The sequence below is a fragment of the Rhipicephalus microplus genome, unplaced genomic scaffold (assembly GCF_043290135.1).
Source record: "Rhipicephalus microplus isolate Deutch F79 unplaced genomic scaffold, USDA_Rmic scaffold_15, whole genome shotgun sequence".
In the NCBI taxonomy this organism is placed as follows: Eukaryota; Metazoa; Arthropoda; class Arachnida; order Ixodida; family Ixodidae; genus Rhipicephalus; species Rhipicephalus microplus.
Window position 1 is genome coordinate 17,311,646 of NW_027464588.1, and position 23,643 is coordinate 17,335,288.

The 23,643-nt window shown below is 45.5% G+C and overlaps 1 protein-coding gene across 1 annotated transcript in view; it reads right to left on the reverse strand.

The window, feature by feature from the left end:
• Positions 1-5,364, reverse strand: part of LOC119183990 (uncharacterized) — a 35,221-nt gene extending 29,857 nt beyond the window's left edge. The window contains exon 1 of the mRNA XM_075883072.1: positions 5,193-5,364. Within this exon, the coding sequence (XP_075739187.1) occupies positions 5,193-5,311 (119 nt within the window). The 5' untranslated portion in view covers positions 5,312-5,364. The remainder of the gene's footprint in view (positions 1-5,192) is intronic.
• Positions 5,365-23,643: the final 18,279 nt, after the last annotated feature.

Sequence of the window (23,643 nt, forward strand, 5' to 3'; positions counted from 1 at the left end):
CCACATGAAGTTCTGGCCGTGGTTAGGCAGAAATCATGGCGTCAGTGGGCACACAGATACAGCGAATGCGGCGTGCCCAAGGAACTAACGGGAGCAACAAAGTGACTATTGTGTCAACGATAGGATTGTCCAACGCATCTACTCCAGGGCAAGTCGACTGGATATCACGAAAAAACGCGACGGCTGTTGCATAAAACGAAGGAAGTACTACTGATTGTGGGCCCTGATTAACATGCACATCAGGCATTGAATACCAAAGGTGATTGTCTAGAAAATAATATGCCAGAGTTCGCGCGGGAGATTCCTCTTCTTGTACGAGGCGCAACAAGAATCGCAGGGCCAGTAGCTAGTAGCGTATTGGCACCGAAAGGAAAACAAAGCCTTCTTGGGAACGCTGGTGTCCTAATGCCGCACAAGAAACCAACTCAGTGCCGCCGAACTAAAAGAAGGAACACAAAGCAAACTGAATTGATCTAACGATGCGTAAAGATGTCTGCTCCGCGTGAAAAAGGCACCAAACGCGACCACAGAACACAGTCTGCGCAAGTTACCTCCACGACCTGAAGGACCATCCTTCGCATGATCCTTGGAGCTCGGCGATTCCGCGTCAGTCAAATCGTATACTCGTGTCAATACGTCAGCCACAATAAAACGCAAAAGGTGTTATTGTACCACCACCGACTTCTACACGAGCACCATCAACCCACTGCCAGCGTTAGGAGTCAAACTGGCAGTTTCGTGGGCACCTTTCAGAGCCGCATCCACTCACGTTATTATGGAGCACTCAAGAACACATCCGCCAAGTTATCACGGCTATAAACACGTCCCGGCGCCTTCTTCCTCCGCCACTTTGTTTATCCCAGTTCTGACCACCGGAAAAATCATCACGACCCTGTGCCCTTTCACCTTGACAACCTGAACTTCCCAAACGGACACCTTATCGATTGTCTTTCATGTAGAGCCCCGCCACGGTGGTCTAGTGGCTAAGGTACACGGCTGCTGACCCGCAGTTCGTTAGTTCGAATCCCGGCTGCGGCGGCTGCATTTCCGATGAAGGCGGAAATGGTGTAGTCCCGTGTGCTCAGATTTGGGTGCACGTTAAAGAACCCCAGGTGGTCGAAATTTTTGAAGCCCTCCACTACGGTGTCTCTCATAATCATATGGTGGATTTGGGGCGTTAAACCCCACATATCAATCAAGTCTTTTATGTAAATATCTGTCCCTCTCTTCCTTTTGTACATACCTTTTCCATCGCTCGATGCGCGAGTGGGGGGGGGGAGCCCATGTAGCGCCACGCTAGATTTGGCCAGCTGACCGCGCCAAAAACGAAGCAAGCCGCGCGGCTCGTGTGGTGTGAGCTACAAGAAATTTGAAAACCACTGAGCTCTTGGCCTGGCTGGACGTGGCAGCTGGTAACCCGTCTACACTCGCTTCCAGAGTAAAAGCTAAGACCACAGCATGGTCTCAAGCGCCGCCATCTCGCCGCTCCTTCATCTACAAGGTCCTAGAAGTACGAGGGCGACATGCTCCTTTCGGTGGAGAGGTGTGACGCGTCCACGACTTGAGCCAGGGTGGCTTTGCTGTTCACGGCAACTACATAATTCTGGCCTCCGAAGTGCTGGACACGGTATACTTCTTCGATTACTACTATTGAAGACGTCACGTCAACGACATCTTCAGGACTTGCCCCCTCAGGAACGACATCGAAGGCCAATGCCTTCTTCGGTGGCTGGCTTGCTATGATGGGCGCCCACCAGCCTAAGGATGCCCTGAAGCATGCTGCTTAGCTAGGAAAGCACCAGTCGAAGATGGCCTTGTGATTTGCATGGCTGAAACGCTTTTATACAGTCGCTAAAATGTTTTGTGCATAGACGAATCTTCTTGAAACTTCAGTATTCCCCCTGATGAATATCTGCCTCCACACACCACACCTGTATTAATCGACTAAGCAACTGCTTTTCAAGTTTTAGAATGACGTGAAGCCTTGAGTTCTTAGTATCTTGTAGTTTTCTACATGGTAGCAGCCGTATGAAATCCATTATGCTACAGTGATTCTGCTGCTTCAAGCGGCTAATCACAAACGGTTGTTTTAGATGTCTTGTACCACTTGCCTGCACGATGGAACAGCTATTCTAGGAGACATGTTATTAATACCCCAGTAGTACTCTTAAATGCCACAAATTCTTAAGGAGACAGACAATTGGCCCCATCTGTCTACCTCTGTCCGTCTGTCTGTCTGTCTGTCTGTCTGTCTGTCTGTTTATCTATCCATCTATCTATCTATTTTACTACTCTGGGTGATGTTATGTCCATCTCGTTGACATAATCTATACCGCAACCTGCACACTATAACATCAATATGTGACGACCTCGCATATTACTTCACGACACAGGGTTTATGATACGTTAGTCAAGTACGTCATGTGATGGCAAGAAGTCATCCCCGTGCCGTGGAAGTACTTTACCTCGATACATGCGAGAATGTGCATCGTCTGCGTAAGTGCGTGAGCAACATCAATGCCAGGTTATGATATCGCTTCAATGCAATCTGAATGACAATAAAATGAAATAATTTACACGGAGCATTGATAGGGTGCTTTGAGCGCGCTGTAGCAATTTCGAGCCAAACAACTGTTGTTGGCAGTGACCGAAGCGGCAACCTTCAGTTTCTGCCGGCGTCAAGTTGTCTTTTTGTTCACTCTACTTTCGTCGCGTCTATAATCACAATTTCTACGCCACACTTCAGGACAATTATCCTCCTCACTACCTTCTTTACTCTGATCTTCTAATGATTTTCATCAATTTTGTGTCGAATAAATAATGCAACAAGCCTTCAACATTTCCTCTATTCATTCAGGTCATTAAACGCACGTCAGTAATGTCGGCTACAGAGTGATACCAATGCGCAAATAACAAGAACAGCTTTCCTTGAAGAATTTCGCCAAGCTGCACATCAGAATGTGCGTGTATACACGACAAAGGCGCGCTTGTAAATGTCGCGTCTTTCATGAATAGCAAAACGTTTTTTACAGCCCTTTTGTTCGAAGTTGTAAATCAATGTGCATTATAACGCACAAATACATGACTTGCAAGCCATGACACGTACCACAATTACTCACACAATACTAACACTAGTTAAGCAAGCGCCTGATGGTTCTGTCTGATGGTGCTTAGTGATGTATAGTTTCACATAACATTGGCTTGTGGAGAGTTTGCTGTCAGCGTGTGTGGCCCTATGCGTGTATATTTTGGGAATCAGTCGTGGTTATCGCTGGTTAGCACTTTAGAATGTTTGCTAACTGTTGGCTGCAATGATGTTTCTCGCTAACTTATATGACTTTTGACCTGCAGTAGATAGCGTTGCCTGTCCGTGTCATTCATCTAGATTTTCTCGCGCTGACTAATATTATGAAATGACGCCTGTTGTTAAGTGCTGTTACTTGTGTTAGGCTTCAAAGACACTTGGGCACCAGTAGTTCCCATTACTGGTGCTTAATTGTCTCTAAATATTGGGTAACTCCCGGCTAGTGTTGGCTACAGCTTGTTAGTTTTCGCTAACTGCTGGTTAGCTAAGTACTGGTTAGTGTTGGCTGACTGTAAGTTCGAGCTTGTGCTGGCTAATATTCGCTGTTTCACATAACATTGATTACCACAGTGAATGTCATCTGCCGTTTTTTGTTATGTGAATGCCTTTATTAATCGGGCTATGTCAGGCATACACGGGGATTCGTCCACCACCTTCTACCACAGCAACAGCTGCGAGCGCATGCGTCCCTAGCAACCAAATCCCCCACCATGTCACGCTTCAGCGTCGGAAGCTTTCAGCAACAGCTGCGGACGTGTGCGCTTACGCTCGCCCCTAGCAGCAGGAGCCCCCACCTTCTTGACTTGAGCATGACTTTCCACCTCCTCTATGCAGTGCCTTTGAAACACGTTTGTTGCGTTTGTGCTGCCAGCGTTTGTGTAGCGTTTGTGTTCATAAGACGCTGACATTACGACCATCAGGTACAATGACAGTTGCAGTGCTTCGCCTCTCGTTCTCTCACCGTTCACTCTCTCTCCTCCCTGCGCCCTACTTTCCCGTCAAATCAAGTCAAGTGGGCACCTCACTCTCGACTGGAATAAATAGTCAACTTAGCGCCAAATTCATAACCACGCCGATTCCCCTGTGTGGTTGTGAATTTGGCGCTAAGTTGACCATTTAATCCAGACATGCACCATCTAGATCAACCGCAACTTTTACTAGAGTCACTCTCGACCGTTTGCTGACTGGGTGCCTCTTAAGGCGATGGCAGAAGTCAGTGAAGGCGAATGTCTGACGGCAGCGGTACCCTCTCTCAGCGCAAAAAAATGCTTTCTCATTTCCTCACGATTCTCTTCGCAGAGGTGGGACCATTTTTTTTGACATGCTAAATCTTCTTGACAGTCATGCATATGACTTACGACTTTACACTCAAGATTAAGGCCAAATACATGTTCAGGCTATGATGAGTGCATTTACACTTTTCAGAATGAATATGCAGCTTTTGATTGAGATCATACCTGACTTATTTCGCAGCAGGAAAGTAATTATTTTTTTGTCAATTCATTTGCTTTATAACAAGAATACGAAGATGTCATTTTTTATTGTGGAAGGTGCAATAAACGTATTTTGATGATTGACCTATTTGGGCCCTTGTCTTAGCGACGTTGACATCGTCTTCCATCCTATCGTATGGTATTCTTGCCCTCACTACCACTAAGCATAACGTTTACGTTTTATACTATATATTACAGCGTTTCGTTTCTAAATTACAGTGTCGTAATTGTAAGGTAGTACACGACGGTGCTTAGGAGGGCAAGTATCATTATGAACATTGGGGTCGAAGTGAAATAATGCCATGTAAAAATCATTGAATTGGTGTCTTAGCACTACTTTATGACAAAACAGCACAGACAAAGAAATGAAGACAATACTCAGCGATGTGTCCTGCATATTCATCGTCCCGTGGTCTGCGCCACTGTGTCATAAAATAGTGCTGAGACTCCAATTCAGTAGGTCTTACACCAGTATTCCTACACGCACTTCAAGTCACTATGCCGAGGTGACCAATTTGATCTGATTCGCTAACCAATCGAATCTCAATATCGCCACTGTAACAGTCTATTAACTTAGAACGGTCCAAGTAAACAAACAACAAAGGAGTACTTACCATGAGCCAACATTGTTCAGGCACGGAATTGTCAAGCCATTGCTCTTTTTCATTGTTATCTTCAGTGTCGGGTTTGATGCTAGCTGTGTGCTAATGGTGAGCGTAAAATTCACTCTCATTGTTTTTCCAATCTGGGCATCCGTTATGCTTACGTCGCTCACCTTGACGTCCTGTACACCTGAATGAAAGCCCGGGAAAACATGGCGCATGTAAAGGCTTTGGTAGCTTCTAATTATCCACCATAGTTTGAGAACGCACTCCTAATAAAAAATGCAGTCATTAGAAATGGAAAAGTCTGCTTATGACTTTGCACCAAATGGTTGTGAAAAACATGTTCACAATAAAAATCCATAACATACTAGGATAAGGAACAGGTGATGAACCATTGCCTCAATAAGATTCTTCCGATATAGGTGGAAGCTTTTAAAGCTGCTCCTATTGCTTAATCACTCTTTGAAACGAGACAGTGAATGAATGGCACAATGACAGACCACTTTGCTCAACGAGTGTCTAGTTTGCATGTGTGGATAGTGGAAAGCGTAGCAAAACATATGGGTTAACAGAAGCCGCTGTCTATAAAGGCCGCTTAACCACTGTGGACAGGCAGTTTTATCTTTGTGTCTGTTTCACTCAAATTCACAATGGAGCTGCCATGCCAGGTTATGTTTTAGAACGACCATTAAGTTATATCTTTGTTTGTACTTTATTTAGGTACGCCAAGTAAAACACTTATAAATAGAACAACGTGGTAAGTTTTAACTTTCAGTCATTGTTTCACTACAAATAACTCTTCATCGTTTGAGATAAGCTACAGCCCCGCCCACTTAATAAATTGTGCATCTAACAGCAGTCATTCATTACAGAGAAGTAAAGGCTGAAAAACCCTATATTCAATGTTTTTACTACAAGGTAAGCTGCTCCAAGTGAAGAACAGAGTATTTACTTTTTTGTGTCTTCTTGAGAATTGAAACAGCTAAGACAAGTTCTCTCATCCACGGGTGTGACCATAATTTTATAAAGTTATCTGTATACTTCTTTGCTAAACCTGATAGTACAGTATTGTAGTTCACACTTGCAGTCTGTTAAGCAATTTACCATGAAGTAACTGCATGAGTTTCATACAACAATAAAAAATAAAACTCAGCACTATTCCGCACAGCGCGAGAGACAACAAATAAAGCAGATGGGGCTTGTGTTGCTACAGCAGTAAGACTTTCACTAAAGAACGCCGCAGGTGCAGCAATTGAAACACCCCGGTTTTTTGGCGAGGAAGTTGTTATCACATTTACCTTCTTGTGCAAAGCCAACTCAGGAGGCGACCCAGCTCGGGTGCCACTACCTATAGGCCTAACAAGCTTTAGTCGATCACGCACGGGCTGCGGCCGTCGCCCCATGCGTCTCGAACAAAGGACTTCAGCCTAGCATTCGTTAGAACCAGCCCATGACGGGCTGCTCCCAGTGCACCACCTGTCGTTCGTAAACCTTATTCAAGTTTTAACCAGCATCAACGCCTTAAGGATCATAGTATTACGCTGAGGATGAGACATTCGCAACGTCCATCGTTCAATTGCAAGTGAGGCGAACACTTACGGGAATAAACACCAAGACGGAATGCTTTGCCAAATCTGTCCGGCTCGTAGTCATTTCACTATGGTTTTGGTAAGTACAATTGTCTGCTTGTACTCGTTAAAAAATATTACTGCTAGCCTGCCTGGCGTTCTATTCTTCTTTTTGTCTGTTAGCACTTTTGTTGCATATCAAATCTCGCTTTCTTCTTCTATTGCAATACTGTAATAAGGTCATCTCATACTCTCATTATTGCGGAGCGTGTCGTGTTATGTAAACACCAGCAGGTTTCCACTTCATTACTTTGCAATGAAAAGAAATAGCTGAAGGTCATGATTACATAACATTGTGAGAAACATCCAACTCTATACTCACTAGAACATGACGTTAGAGTCGGCGTCTGTACAGAAGCCGTTGCCAAGACCGAGCATCCTAACGCGATGAACAACACTATGAGGAGCATATTCATTTTCTAAAAGCAAATACTAATCTGCTTCGCGCTAGTGTAAACGTTTCAATTACTATGCGTTGCATCAATAAAGCAGATGCTTTTATATACCCGAATGATCGAGGATTAATAGGCTTTGAATGCTTTACGCACGAGAAACGCGGACAGTACTAAAGTAAGCCATTTCCGTTTCCTGTTTTACATTTTTGAAAGACCTACTTCATGTGCTTCAATGGCACGTGTGATCTATATTTGAGGGATATCCCTCAGAATAACACATGCAGTTTACACTATGCTGCGATGAATTGGGCCAAAATGTCATTGACAGCATCCGGCCCCATGGGCATGTGTGTTCCTGTTATGGATATCTCCACGTAATCTAATCAATATCTTTATATATCACTTACGATAAACAAATCAATGTCATTGTCCAGATAGATATGTGGGATTTTATGTCCCAAAACCACCATATGATGATGAGAGATGCCGTAGTGGGGGGCTCCGAAAATTTTGACCATCTGGGGTTGTTTAACGGGCACTCAAATCGGAGCAGAAGATTCTACAGCATTTTCACGTCCATCGAAAATGCAGCCACCGCAGCCGGTATTCCATCTCGCGACCCACGCGTCAGCAACCGAGTACCTTAATCACTAAACCACCGAAGCGGGGCAGCAGCTGAACCTTGAGGCCACTTTTTTCAACTGATTGAATATGTCGTGGAGGTATGGGATACTTGCAAATGTAGCTTTAGGTTTGCTTTTCAACCTGATTTTTACCCCTCAAATGAATCTTCACCTTCTGTGAAAATCTTTTGGTTAGGGCGGCTAGATGGCGCTCAGCGAACCATGACTGCTTCAGTCGTTCTGCTTGCCTAGCAAAAGTTTCGTACATGCGATGCGGGCAAGATTTCTTGAGCGAACCTTTCACACAGGACATCGCAATATCATTCTTTATTATTTTCAAAGAATGAATTTACTGGGGCACGCCTATGGCCTACTCAAATCATTTCTTTTTTGCATCAACTCAGTTGCGCGCACGTATTAGTATTCAAAAATCAAACATCACTCTAACAATCACACGTCACGCATAACTCTAAACACATCACTCGAATGAGTTATGTGTTTACACCTTGGTTCGCTGTACTCGTAATATAACCAGTATCTTTTTTAGTGTTATCGTTTGCTCTGAACTTGATGATTGGCCCGCGTTTTTTAATCACCAACACTGTAATGACAGCGGAGTTCATATTTTTGCGCACTCTACTCATAATTCTGCCTATTCTTGTAACCGATGAAGAAGATGCGTTCAATTGCAAATTATTGAATTCTGTGTTATTAATAATCGCTGATGGGCTTCTTATGTTTTACTGCCAGGGTGGTACGACCTACAGTCACGCGATTAGCTGTGTCCCCCGAAGCGATCTTTAGCAACTCCTCTTTCAATAATCCACATAAACCGATAAACCAAACATGTTCAGTGTTATTTTTGTGTTTTTTTTCAATATCGTGACGCGCTAATTTCATACGGGCAGTGTGCCTCATTCTCTTGTAAGCAGCTCAATTGCTTGTCACAAACTTCCATTCAAATTTGAAAGCTGGAGATCTTGATGACTTGAGCTTCTGAACCAGTTCCAACAAAATATCCAGCAAAACATGACATCAGCGTAGGCGTCCGCAGTGAAGTGTGACCAAGTTTTAACACTCTGACGCAAATGATAGAACTACGAGCAAATTATTCTGTTTTCAGATTTCGACCACCACTAGGTTTTTTAAGAGTACAGTTCAATGCTTTCAGATTTTCGAACTATCAGTATTTCACTGGCTTTTTCAACGGCCTTATAAAATAATAATGCGCAATAAAGGCTAAGTGTTGCCGAGTAGCTGGAAGGATTCACCTTTGAATGTTCACAGTTCCTGGATGGAATTACTGTATTCAAATAGTTATGCACTATGCAGACACGTTGATCTAAATTTGTGTTCTGCGCAACAGATTAGCGGGTGGAGTTTAAATTGTGCTGTGACGACTCAGGCTGAAATGGCATTGAGCATCACCCGCCTTGTTTCGTACGTGTTTTTTTATTACTATTGGCTTCAATATTACCTTTTAAAGCATTAACAATTATTTGAAAAGCAAACACCTTACTAGTGTTTACTAATCTATTGAACTTTAAAAGTGTACTCATGAAAAAAAATCGTGATTCGCTTCACTGCAAAGGCAGTTTTCTTCTTCCATCTGTAAGTGGAACCGCTACGTGGTTGCACTGTTAGATTGCACTGCAGACAAAAAAGGAAAGACGTTGAATTGTACGTTTTACGGCACTCCCTCTGCCTTCATGTGATAATTTATATACGTACTTTGACTCGAAATATCCCCCCTTGTTCCCATCTGATGCATTTTACCGCCAAATGGCTTTGACATTAGGAGCATTTCACGGTCAATCACTACTGAGCAGTTAAATAGCCTGTCAAAAATTGTCCAATTTAGAAAATGTACAATAGCTGCGACGAACTAAATAATTCTAAGAGAGTGAAATTTGCAAAATTTACAGGAAACGAATGTTGCCTAATATGCTGACAGAATAAGTACGTTTATCTATTAGGTCGATAAAAATAAATGCACAATGAGAGGAGCATTCTCCATTCATGTTCAATCTGTATTTATAAAGCATTACTTCATTGTGTTTCCATTGTCAAGAGTATAGGTAAATGGCCTACCACAACCCTTAGTAGTTTGTAATATCGGCCACTAAGTAGTTTTAGATGAGCTACGTCACCATTTTTGGAAAGCTTGAGCTTATTTCCCTCTCAGCGTCTCATTTACCTCAGTAGTTCCGTTACCCAAGGACTAGTTCTCTCGCCTGATGCCTGCTTTGCACTTGTTTTAATGTGACAGCGCTAAGAAACCTCTGTCGCCAAAAGTACGACCTCAGCATTGAAGACGTTCTCCATCAGGTAGAAATCTCGGTGGACGCAAAAAATAGACGCAGAGATAAAGCCGGAATGCAACACAAATATTTTGTGTCGTTTTCATGCCAGTTCTCTAGACTGGTCCAGAAATAGGCCTTTTAAAGGGGTCATACGTCGGGTGCAAAACCAAGTAGACAGGTGTTAAACAGAAGCATATTACAACACGAGGCATAACACCCTGTGAATTGCTCTCAATCCCATTACGAAAGACTCAGCTGTGACTAAACATCATCATGAGCAACCTTAGCATGGAAGAAGTGTGCAGGTACGTAAGTGCACTTATTGCTATACGTAAAGGTAGTGGGTACATCACAGCGATTTTTTCCGCAGCGCCGCAGGAGAGTTTACAACACTCGCAGACGTTACTTCCCTCTTAGACAGCAATTATCTTTACTCAAAAGGGAGCTGACGACGGAGTTGTTCAATGGGATGCAGTGTCAAGTTTAGGATGCCACGGTCCTGATCTGAGATTTTGGTCCGGCTCACCTCACGCTGCTAGTCTCTGATGCTCAAGTTTGTTAGCTGAGTCTTCCACAGTTCTAGGTGTTCTAGATTTTGTGACAGGAAGTATTGATGGGGTCACCATCGCCCACCCATACTATGTGGTAGTGTCTATTTCTTGCTGAGCAGAAGTTATATTTTCCTCGGTAGCTTGCGCAACGCTTGCACTAAAAGAGGGAACCTTGAGGGTATCTCACAGTCGGAAGTTTTTGTAACAACACCGTTTGTTTTCCGGTGGGCCTAAGGTGTGCGGTGGACATGTCCTTTTGCTAATTTTGTAATGACCAAAAATGGCGCAAACTTTTTACAGCGAAGGCTGTTATGATATCAAAACTTAAGTCGCGCGAGGAGCCATAGTTGTCCGCCGTCACTGGTGTCTGTAATCAAATCGCACGAAATTAGAAAAAAAACGTTGAGTACTAATGACACAGTGGCGCTTGAATCCGGACCCACTGGGTTCCAGTCCAGTAATATATCACTGAACCACGCTGGTGCTTAGGGCCTGTTGACAAACTTGCCTTAGGCAGGCTTGATGCCGGGAAATCGATCGGGTAATTCGACTAATAAAGTGTTTTACAGTAGCGAAAGAACAACCACTCGTCGCACAATGCGAATAGCGTAACGTGTGGATCGTCCAATGCTCCAACCCATTTCAAAAGATTCTTCTTGTTCACCTATTAACAGTGGCGCATACCCACTGCAGGCATAAATGCAATCGTCACAACCATGCAACCCACTGCAATCATTGTCGTCAGCCACTACATGAACTATTCTCACAAAATTTCGTGCAAGTGTTTAGCGGATACCAAACTTCTCAAAAGTGCGACGAAAAATGGCATAGCGAATGCCGGCTTTAAAACCAAAATTTTCATTATTATTTCGTAGCGGTTATAAAGCAAGTGCGCTTGCAGAAGTTACCCAATCAGTGTTGAGAAAAGGCTCTGAAAGGCCGCTCTTCTAGCTTTCGTTGTGACTGTGCTGCGCCTTCTGCGCAGACCTGACGTTTTTGTACAGATTGATTATAGGTTGACTAAGGCCCGCAAAACACGTGGATAATCTATTCTCTTTTCTTAACAGCATGGTTGAGTTACGCACCCCGAACGCACGACCTCCAGTGAGATCGGCTTTTTCAGGCTGTTTTACTGCATACTGCAAATGTTCCACTAGCGAAAGGTGTGGCACGGCACAAAATGACCAAGTAACCAGTTTTCATCAATAAAACTGCTAAGACTCTCTCACTCTTTTCTGCCGATTACCCAACGAAGCATTTGCAAAAGAGTTTCACAACCAAATTTGTACAAATCATGAAGAAACTCCGCGAAGAGTTTCTCTTTACAGTCTGATCTCTGGCCATCTTACACAACAGTCTTTTTGGCGGTATTATTGGTTGCAGCCATTGTCTGCCGCAGCTAATGTGCGGAATGAGAAAGGTATACACGTCATATAAGACACAACGTGAATGGCATAAATCAAAATATGTCACTGTATTCACTTAAACAGCTCTGATAACTCAAAATGCATGACATATAAAAAACACCATGGTGTTCCATGCATCGTTTGATGGGCACTGCATTTACAAACATGGAACCATAACTAGTTGGCGAAATTTCGACTAAGGTTGTCCACCATACCGAAATGTGTATGCGTATTTTACAAACATAGCACAATGAATGACATCATATCAATGGTAAGCTATGTCGCGAGTGCCAAGAGAATAATTGCACAAGTCACATGTTGCCATGGTCACTTTTTAGTTGGCAGAGGCCTGTGATAACGTGAGCGGTAGAAAATGACGTTCACGCCAGAGCATGTGCTCTGCTTTCTCAAATGAAACCTTAGTGAGGTGGTCAACTCGTGACTTGCGTTCTGTAATGGTGTCTAGAGTCGGCTAAATCTGTTGGCCATCAGCGTCTAATATTGACCAGTGCTTCCAAGTGTTGACAAGTCGTGTCCAGCTGTGGGCTATTGCTTGAACGCGAATGCTGGCCTTCTGAACTTTAAGCGCCCGTCATTCAGATTAATGCACCACGAAACAATATATTTGTCGCCTCAGCGCATAGCTTCCTTCAGCCGCCATGGGCAACAAAAAAATAAGACGTTCCTAGAACACATCGGCACGCTCAAGTATTTCCTTTCTGCGCTCTTCTCCAACAAACGCTCCCTGGATTCGACCATAATCTCCGGTGTCATCTTGTAATTATGCGCGGCCTTCCCGAAAAGCACTGGCTGATCCGATTTTGCAGCTAAATATTTTATGCGCAAAATAAATAAATAAAACAGTGTAAATTTCCGATTTCTTAATCTCTTTGATCAACGTGAGGAGACGTTTTACGAGCAGTGCTCGAGGGAATGTCACAAGTTCACTAGCGTGTCATTTGCATTACAGGATTGAAACAACCATGTATCTTTTTTTTCTTCTAGATAATTTCTAATATAATTTCGAGAACTTGACATATTCTTGAAGCTTATTTCATATGATACGCTTCGTACATAACCTAGGAGGCAATTATTTATAGCATTCAGCATATTTAGGCACAGAAAATGCTATTTTAGACTACTTCTGTCCTATAGTAAACAACAAGAATCTTCAGCGTATAGCTATGAGTTCTGATTCAACGAGCCATCGTTTATTTGCCCCGTAACGACTGTGTATGCTGGGACACACTGAAGATTTATTCTATTGCTAATTTTTACTGATTTTACACTAACATCTACAATGTCGTGAATGGAATATTCAAAAAGTTGATTGTTGAATTTTATTGTGAGACAAAAGGTCAGCTTCGAAATCTACTTCAATCAAGCGGTGCAACTTGATTTTTGTTCTTTTTGATGAAAATCAAGCAGCAGCTATATTCACTTTAAAGGACTGACATCCAACCGTAACTCCTCCGTTCAGTATTGCAATCTGAATAGTGAGTGTTGTTGGCGCCGTCTGTAAAAGATAATTGACAGGTTAGTACAGCGAGGTACAAATGCAACAACAGAGTGTGACCAAAATGCACAACAATGTCATAAACCAAAATTTCATTCCTCTGTATGTTTGGTTTTAAATTTTTTTCTCTAGATTGGAAACCTTCGTGCTTACAACGGGATTTCAATTCACTTGTTGAATCTATATTATTCTTTGAAATTATGTCATATTCTCCAATTTCATTCATTGAAAGCCTAATATGATTACCGGACTTGTTGTTTTGGAAGCACCTGGGATTAATTTTGACATGGATTCCATAACGTTAACGGCAATCAAGCTACACTAAAATATATGCCTCTTTCCATTATTAAAATGAGTCCGCCAAGCTTTCAGTCAGAACTGCGTCCTTGTGGTTTGCATGGCAACGCTATTTTAGCTTATATATCTACGAAATTTTTATTCTCTGTTACATCATGAAAGTTTCATTTGTCACTAAGTTCTCCAGGAATAACTGAAGTTTTTTATGGGATGACTTTTGAATGCGTCGCCCACCTGATTGCCTAATTTTAATTACATGTGTTCTGTTTTCTTTGCAGACCCAATGCTTCATACTTAACGAAGACCTGCTTAGGCAGCTTTGGTGGACTCATTCCTTCACTATAGGTCTTTCATCGACATTATTCTTCGTCAAAATTGTGCTGGTCTCGGTGTTTTATGCAATATATATGCTGTGTGCGCAATGGGATTGGTGATACACGAGAAACAAAACAGTAATGTAGGCAGGTCGTACTGTGTGCAATAAATCGTACAACTAAGTATGTATAATAAGTGGATGCGGTTAATAGGCGCAAATAGTGAATCCGGTAGAAAAAAACATAAACGAAGATAGGCAAAGTTGTAAAATAACATGAACGTAGAAAACGTTGTGGAGGAGGTGGTTGCCACTTGTACTTTAGCTTTGTTAGAGAAAATTTAGGACACAAATTGACTAAGGCATAGACGCTGAGGTCCCTTCCGAACATAAACTTTCTAGAATGCGAGACATTGACTTTATTTGTGTGCCTTGTTGACTAGAAAGGGTGATGGCATCTTGTCGAACAATAATCTGTCTTTCAAATGCGGAACATCTCTTAGTCGCACGATGTCACGAGGCGTGCATCGGCGTTGTCTAATTATCGCGATAACTGGCGTCATCGCCAGCTACAAGAAGTCCCCCCCCCTAGACCGGCCCACCTCATGGACTAACTCGCACATTTGCTCGTTTTTTTCCCCAGGCTCCGCGGTCTTGGGGGGGACCCCTTGTAGTGGGTCATGACGCCGGTGATCGCGATAATTTTATTTGTGTGCGCATACCAATTCGTATGCCGAGGCGCATGGCGAAGACGCGGCCAACATGCCTCACGTTTTCTCCGGAGGGCCGCGCAAGATACGCAGCCATCCCTTTTGGTTGTCGCTTTCGAAGCCTGTTTTTCTGGGAAAATAAAGTAGTCTTGTCCGAAACTTCAAGGAGTGTAGGTGCCTTCTTTTCGCGCCTCCATGGGGCGAGTACGCTACATCTACACCACCACTGCACATGCTATCTATCTATCTATCCGCCTACGACTTTTATCTCTCCTGGCCGTTTCATTAATGGTATCGATACCAAACTTGGTATGACATAACATGATTGTATGAAGAACATATTTGACTACTTAAAACATCAAAATTATGACATATATGTAAAGAATGACATGATTTACATTTCAAGGTCCTGCAGCTCTTCCGGTGATTTCGTTCATATGGCATGTTGGAAAACTGGTATGGTATGGCATTATCGCATGGCAAACACAAGCGACCGAACCAAACATGAAAATCAAAACATGCTTGTTATGTAACAACATGACTACATTATGCACTCACGGCCGTTTCGCAAGCGTCACATATACCAAATTTGATAATACAATACGTGAGTGGATGATGAAGGTACGTGACTACTGCAAACATGATAATCATAGGATGCGTGTCATGTAACAACATGACTACATGCTACGCTCATGATGCGCTCGCGGCTGTTTCGTTAGCTTCAGATGTACCAAACTCGGTATTAGGTGACGCGAACGGACGACATAAGTAAAGGACGCATCCAAACATGATAATCACGACATGCATGTCATGTAACAACATGACCACGTGCAACACTGATGATGCGCTCGCGGCCGTTTCGCTAGCTTCACATATGCCAAATTTGGTATTACGTGACGCCAATGGATGACGGAGGTATGTTACTGGTGCAAACATGATAATCATGAGAGGCTTGTCATATGAGAACATTACTACATGCCACAGTCAAGGCGCCAATGCATTTCGACTTGACGCGGTGCGCGTGCTCGCCGGCTCTGATTTCGTCGCATCACGCCGGCGTTGCCACGCCAGGCGCCGGTCCTGCCTTATACTCGCAGGCGCGCGCCGCACTGCGTTGCTTTGACGAATGCGCCTTTCAGCGCGTCCGGCGTCCCTCCGTCACGAAAAGAGGGAGACGTAGTGTTGTCTGGGTATTGCATTGGTGCGAAATGCAGCATGTCGCATTTCGCGCTGGTTATTGTGGGGCCGCGCCGACGGACGCTGGTCGCACCTGGCATCAGACTACAGAGTGCTCGCGTTTTGCAAACGTAGCGTCGCTGTGCCCAGCGTGCGCACGTGTCAACGTTAAAATGGAGTATATTGGGCCCTTTATAATGCACTAGCGGCTGTTTTGCTAGCTCAATATATACCCAATTTGGTAGCACGTGACGTCAATGAATGACAAAATATATGACTGGTGCAAACATGATAATCCGGACACGCATCTCATGTAAGAAGATGACAACTTACCACGCTCATAGCGCGATCATGGCCGTTTCATCAGCTCCACATATACTAAATTTGGTATCACGTGACGTGAATAGATGACGAACGTAAACAACACATCCAAACATAGTAATTATAACACTGAACTCATGTGCGGCATCATTTACCTCCACCTCGTAACGTTCTGCTTATTTTAGAGTGGCATATCAACATTTCTCATTCGTGCTTCGCATATTGTCACGTTACAACGTAACTGTAACCTACTGATAATGGCACACAAGGACGTCAAACTGATTCGAATAACGGCAGTACTATTGTTTTTCTCTGCACGCGCATCTTTGTCCTCTTCAGAACAGCGGCACATACAAGCATGCTAGCATCCGTGGAAATACTAGTTTCAGAACTTGTACTAGTGGCATTACCCCCCTTCCCAAAGGACATCGTCCCGATGTCATAACATCATTGCCAGATGAAAACACGCACAATAAACAGTACACAAGGGGGTGTTCACAATCACTCTAAGTCTACTCGAGGGAGTGTGACGAATAGTCAGCGTTGGTAAAATGGTTTCATCCTCGAAACATGGACGACGTGTCGCTGTTGTGAACGGCGGGATTGACGAGCCATGTCCTCGTCAAGAACCTCGTAGTTCACTTCGCTGAGACGACGGAGAACTCTATAGGGACCAAAATAGCGGCGTAACAACTTTTCCGACCGGCCGCGTTGTCGAATGGGAGTCCACAACCATACTCGTTCTCCAGGTTGGTAAGAGACATCGCGACGACGAGCGTTGTACCGCAGCGAGTCGATGCATTGTTGCTTATGGATTCGTTCGACTGCAAGCTTACGAGCCGCGTCTGCAAGTCTGATAAATTCATTCGTCTTGACACTAATCTGGTGTCTGTCTGGTAGAAGCATGGCATCCAGCATTTTAGTGACCTCCCTGCCATGAAGCAATCGAAATGGTGTGAATCCAGTTGTTTCTTGCACAGCGGTGTTGTAAGCGAACATGACGTAAGGGAGGATGTCATCCCAGTTTTTGTGGTCTTGGTCAACGTACATGGATAGCATGTCGGTGATCGTCTTGTTTAGTCGCTCTGTAAGGCCGTTGCTTTGTGGGTGGTATGCAGTAGTTTTTCGATATACTGTGCCGCTAAGCTGCATGACGTCTTGTATCATCCGGGCGGTAAAAGCTGTGCCACGATCAGTTATGACAACTGCTGGTGCTCCATTTCGGAGGACGATGTTTTTCATAAAAAAGTGGGCAGTCTCAATGGCGGTGCCACGTTGTAATGCCTTCGTTTCGCAGTAGCGCGTCATGTAATCAGTAGCGACTACAATCCAGCGGTTGCCGTACCGAGACTTGGGAAAAGGTCCGAGTAGATCCATGCCTATTTGTTGGAACGGTTGTGTCGGAGGAGCGATGGGCTTCAAAAAGCCGGCTGGGCGCTGATGTGGTGCTTTACGGCGCTGGCACTCGTGACACGTCTTCACGTAATGCTTCACGTCTCGACTGAGCTTAGGCCGGTAGTAGTGTTGGCGAATCCGGGCCAAGGTACGTGTGTATCCCAAGTGGCCTGAGGAAGGCTCATCGTGACAGGCGGAAAACACATCGGCTCGTAACGCTGGCGGGACAACAAGCAGGTACGCAGTCGCGTAAGGGTCGAAGTTTCTTTTATAGAGGATATTTCTGCGGACACAGAACGATGATGACGAGCGGGCGAATGCTGGTGGTGGATGCGGCGTACGGCCTTCAAGATATTCGATGAATTGTCGAAGCTCGGAATCGTTCTTCTGCTGTTCGGCCAAGTCGGATACACTAACGGCGCAGAGAAAACGGCCGTCGAGATCGTGATCAAGTGCACCTGACACTGTCTTAAGAGGAGCTCGGGAAAGGCAGTCCGCGTCAGTATGCTTCCGGCCAGACTTGTACACGACTGTCAAATCGAACTCCTGAAGGCGTAATCTGCACCTGGCCAGACGTCCGGAAGGGTCTTTAAGGTTCGCCAACCAGCAGAGCGCATGATGATCGGTAACAACTCTGAACGGGCGACCATACAGGTACGGTCTGAATTTAGCTATTGCCTAGACAACAGCTAGGCACTCCTTTTCAGTTGTGTAATTCGCCTCCGCAGATGATAAAATCCGACTCGCATAAGCAATAGGGCGTTCGACGCCGCCTTGCCACTGGACGAGGACTGCACCAAGGCCGATGTTACTGGCGTCTGTGTGTGATTCAGTGTCGGCATATTCGTCGTAGTGTCCGAGTAAGGGCTCAGATTGGAGACGCTGCTGGAGCTCGGAGAAAGCGCGTGTTTACTCAAGGCCCCACACGAAGGGAACGTCGTCTCTTGTCAGACGAGTGAGGGGTTCGGCAATGTTTGCGAAATTTTGCACAAAGCGTCTGTAGTATGCACAGAGGCCTAAAAATCGACGCACATCACGTTTGTTGGTAGGTGGTGGAAAATCTGCGACAGCCAATGTTTTGTCTGGGTCCGGCCGAATACCATCAGGGCTAACAAGGTGACCGAGGAACTTTAATTCGTTGTAACCAAAATGACATTTTTCTGGTTTCAGTGATAGGCCTGCCGTGCGAATTGCAGCAAACACAGATCTAAGTCGCTGCAAATGCTGCTCAAACGTTTGCGAGAAGACAACGACGTCGTCTAAGTAAACAAGGCATGATTCCCACTTGAGACCGGAGAGCACTGTATCCATCATCCTCTGGAATGTCGCAGGGGCAGAACACAGACCGAAGGGCAGCACCTTGAATTCGTACAGACCATCAGGCGTTATGAATGCTGTTTTCTCTCGGTCGCGTTCATCAACTTCGATCTGCCAGTAGCCACTGCGTAAATCCATAGAGGAGAAGTATCGGGCGCGTCGGAGGCGGTCTAGTGAGTCGTCGATGCGCGGAAGCGGATAAACGTCTTTCTTTGTGACTTTGTTGAGTTTGCGGTAATCGACGCAAAATCGGAGAGTGCCGTCCTTCTTTTTTACCAGTACGACGGGGGACGACCATGGACTGTTCGATCGAGGGTTGGATTACGCCATATTCGAGCATCTGCTTCACTTGAGAACGTATAGCCTCTTGTTCCTTTTGTGATACCCGGTAGGCGTGTTGACGTATGGGTCGCTCAGCATGGTCAGTGACAATGCGGTGCTTTACGGTTGGCGTTTGTTTTATCTTGAATGTAGACGCGAAACAGTCGCTAAACATGTGGAGGATACAGCGGATTTGCTCTTTCTGTGCACACGACAGCTTCGGATTGACATCGACTGCATCGGCTACCGCGGTGTCACTTTCAACGGCTGCAGAAATCGGGGCTATCGTCGTACACGCTTCATCGTCAATGGATTCGAAATGAGCGATAGTTGTTCGCTTGGCCAAATGTTGGTATGATCCACTAAAATTGGTGACCAACAACTCAGTCATCCCACGTTTAAATTGAATTATGCCGCGGGCAACACAGATTTGCTGAGACAAGAGCACCGAAAGGTTGGCTTCAGCGATGCCACTACTGTCATGGTCTATGTCGCCCTGTACTGTAACGAACATACTGGTGCGTGGCGGAAGTGTGACGGTGTCGTCGACAATGCGAAGCGCAGTCTTCTGCGGATTGGTATCTCTAGGCTTCGGGCCATAGTCGTCAGCAAGCGTTACGAGGCAGTCTCGAAGATTTATAACAGCGCCGTGCTCACGAAGGAAATCCATGCCAAGGATAACTTTCCGGGAGCATTCGGGAAGCACAACGAAAGAAGCAACGAACGTAGACTCACAGATTTGCAGCCTTGCGGTGCATCTCCCGATTGGTGTCAAGAGATGACCACCGGCTGTCCGAAGGTTTGTTCCATGCCCCCAAGGAGTCGTGACTTTCCTGAGTTGAGCCACAAGTTCAGCGCTGATAACTGAGTAGTCGGCGCCGGTGTCGACCAGAGCAGTCACTGGGCGGTTGTCGACACGAACGGCAATGACAGCAGAAACGGGTTCGTCAGCGATGTGAGGTGTCGGCTGAAAGGAATCGTCGAAGGTCGGTGGAAGGGTCGGAGGAGGCAGTTTTGACGATAGCTTAACAGCGGTCCCACCCCCGGAGGCCGCTGATTCTAGTTTCCCCGGCGTGGACTTGGGGACCTAGCAGATCGTCCCGCAACAACATTGGCGAAAGTGGAGTATTGATTTGCGGACGTAGAGCGTCGAGGAGACGGAGAGCGTGATTGGCGTCGCTGAAGATTCGGAGACGGTAGACTTGCCAAGTATTCTGCGATGGCGCGGGGTCGTTCGCCGTCCCTGGGCTGACGAGCGTCTGGCCGAAATCCAGGTAGGCCCATCTGTCTGTACGAGCACTCCCGGTACAAGTGACCTGGCTCACCACAGTGGTAGCATAGTGGCCGATTGTCAGAAGCGCGCCACACGCTAGATTTCCGCAAATTTGGTCGCGGATTCTCATAGTGTGGTGGGCCCGAGAAGTACTGCGGCATCTGTAGGCAAGTCGGTCGTTGGTTTTCATAGCGTGGCCCGCCCGAGAAGTGCTGTGGCGTCTGCAGGCTAGTCGGTCGGGGGAAATAGCTGGCTGCCGGTGCAGGAGTACGTACAGCTTCCGCATACGTTAGCAGAGGAGCTTCGGTTGGAGGTGGCGCTAATGGTCGTACCAGCTGCCGCACCTCTTCACGGACGACGTCTGTCAGAGCAGCCACTTGAGGCTGTGAAGGCACTGCGTGAAGCTTTTGCAGCTCGTCGCGTACAATGCTACGGACTAGCTCAGCAAGGCCTCTCACGCTCGTGACATCGGGTGTTACCAAGGGTGCTGACAGACATGCAAGGTTGTCGGACCGGTCATACTGCGAAGACCGCTGTCTCAGCATCCGCTCCATTGTCGTCGCTTCACGGAGGAATTCTGCCACGGTAGCTGGTGGGTTTCGTACAAGTCCTGCAAACAGCTGCTCCTTGACACCCCGCATCAGAATGCGCACCTTTTTGTCTTCCGTCATTGCAGAATCCGCTCGACGGAACAGACGAGACATCTCCTCAACGAACATGGCCACGCTTTCATTGGGTCGTTGATTGCGAGAATTGAGGAGACGTTCGGCTTGTTCTTTCCGGTCAGCGCTACCATACGTGTTCTGCAGCTGAGTGCGAAACACCGGCCAGGTTGTCAAGGCGGCCTCGTGATTCTCGAACCAAATACGTGCCGAATCCTCCAGGTAGAAAAAGACATACCGCAGTTTCCGGTGCTCGTCCCACTTGTTGGCGACGGCGACTCGATCGTATTGGTCCAGCCAGTCTTCAACGTTTCCGTAGGGCTCCCCATGGAAGGGCTTTGGCGTTCGAGAGGCTGGTTGCCATGGTGCTGGCGGAGTCGTGGTCTGTTCAGTCTGGCTTACAGTTGTCGCATATGCCATGGTTCTGGAGCGTTCCGGAAGAGGGCTGAACTGGGGTGGTAGGCCTAGTTGCCGCCGACTGCGTCGAAGGTTGGCTGTTTCTACTAAGGCGTCAATGTTGGGACCGAGATCTTCCTCGTGGTAACAGTGCATAGACTATTACCCCGCACCTCCACCAGTGTCAAGCTACAACGAAACTGTAACCTGCTGGTAATGGCACACAAGGACGTCAAACTGATTCGAATAACGGCAGTACTATTGTTTTTCTCTCCACTCGCATCTTTGTCCTCTTCAGAACAGCGGCGCATACAAGCATGCTAGCATCCGTGGAAATACTAGTTTCAGAACTTGTACTAGTGGCAATATTATCGATTGCTACAGTACATGGGATCTGCCATTTTTTTATTCATTGAGTAAGAATAATTAAGTCAAAATAACAATTGAGCGTTCATTGATAATTTTGACGAAGCAGAGGAACAAACCGCAATGTACTTACCCCAATAAGTAGCTGTATCGACGGGTCAAGATTTGCTGTTATCGACTGCTGAACAGTGATTGGGTTTATGGGACACTGGTTATTCCACGGCATACCAAACTCTGGTTCAAGGCTAGTTGTACCTCCACATAGCTTGTACGTGCTGAATAAAGCCATTTTTTTAATGAAAGGGTGGGTGGGCTCACATAAAGTCATAAACACTGCGCCAGTGTTTCTTAGGCATAGTTGCCAACAACTTACATGCTCGCTACTTCAGCGCGCCAAGCCAGCAAGCAGGTTTCCAAGCTTCAAAATAGATACTGAGGTGCCCAGTTTATGCACCATCAATAGCAATAAAAATCTAATAATCGTCATAGTGTAGCCTTTGAAATGAGCGTGAGTTATCTTTACCAATCGGCTATTCAGGCAGGTTACTAGATCACTGCATAGTTTGCACAGTACTGTGCAATACGAGAGCGAGAAAGGGAAGCGAGTGTGAGGAGGAGAGATAGAAGAATCAGAGAGAGTATAACGTAGCAATTAAAAGTTTAGGAAGGAATAAATAAATAGAAATAAACGCTGAAAGACAGAAATTAAGAATGGTGAAAGAGAGACATATTAAGACAAAGAAAAACAAAGCCAGCATTGTGAGCAGATACCACACCCCTGGATAAGCCGGACATGCACAATAGCTAAGTCACGCTCCCCAACAGAAACATCGAGCGCAACCTCCGCTTCATTAAAGACTATAGTCATTCTTTGGGACCTTCGAGGAAAAAATTCTGGTCTGTCTGTCTGTCTGTCTGTACATTTGTCTGTTTGTCCACCCTAACGATACTTCAAACGGCACCGAACGGCCAAACCCATTCGCAGCACCCACCAATATTGCTCAAGGTTTATCGTTCACAGTTGTTCGATTATCAGTTAAAAAGCAATTGTTGCGCATAACTGAGGCGCCATAACAACACTTCGAAGTTTTGTATGTCTGCATTTATACAAGAAGAGGCACACACAAGTAACTCTAAGGAATGTAGCGTTTATCGCGCTGCGTTGACAGTGCAACGCGATGCTCAAGAAGGTGTTTCCCACGCTTTGCTACGACGTCACGGTGGTGGCACCTACCCGTCGCTTTGCGTTCTACACCTTATCACCTCCGAGACTGGCGCGCATCTTTCTCCACGGGATGCACGCCTTCTTTTTCGAAGATAACTGCCAGATGGCGCTTTTGTGTAACGTGCCTTCGAGTTACTATATATGCTACCTTTAGGTAGCAGAGATGCGCCAATATACGCCATCTTGGGTTAAAATGTCTTGCGGAAAAGGCACTCACCACCCACATAAAAGCAACGCTCGCGCTTCAGAGTGATACATAGTGCCTC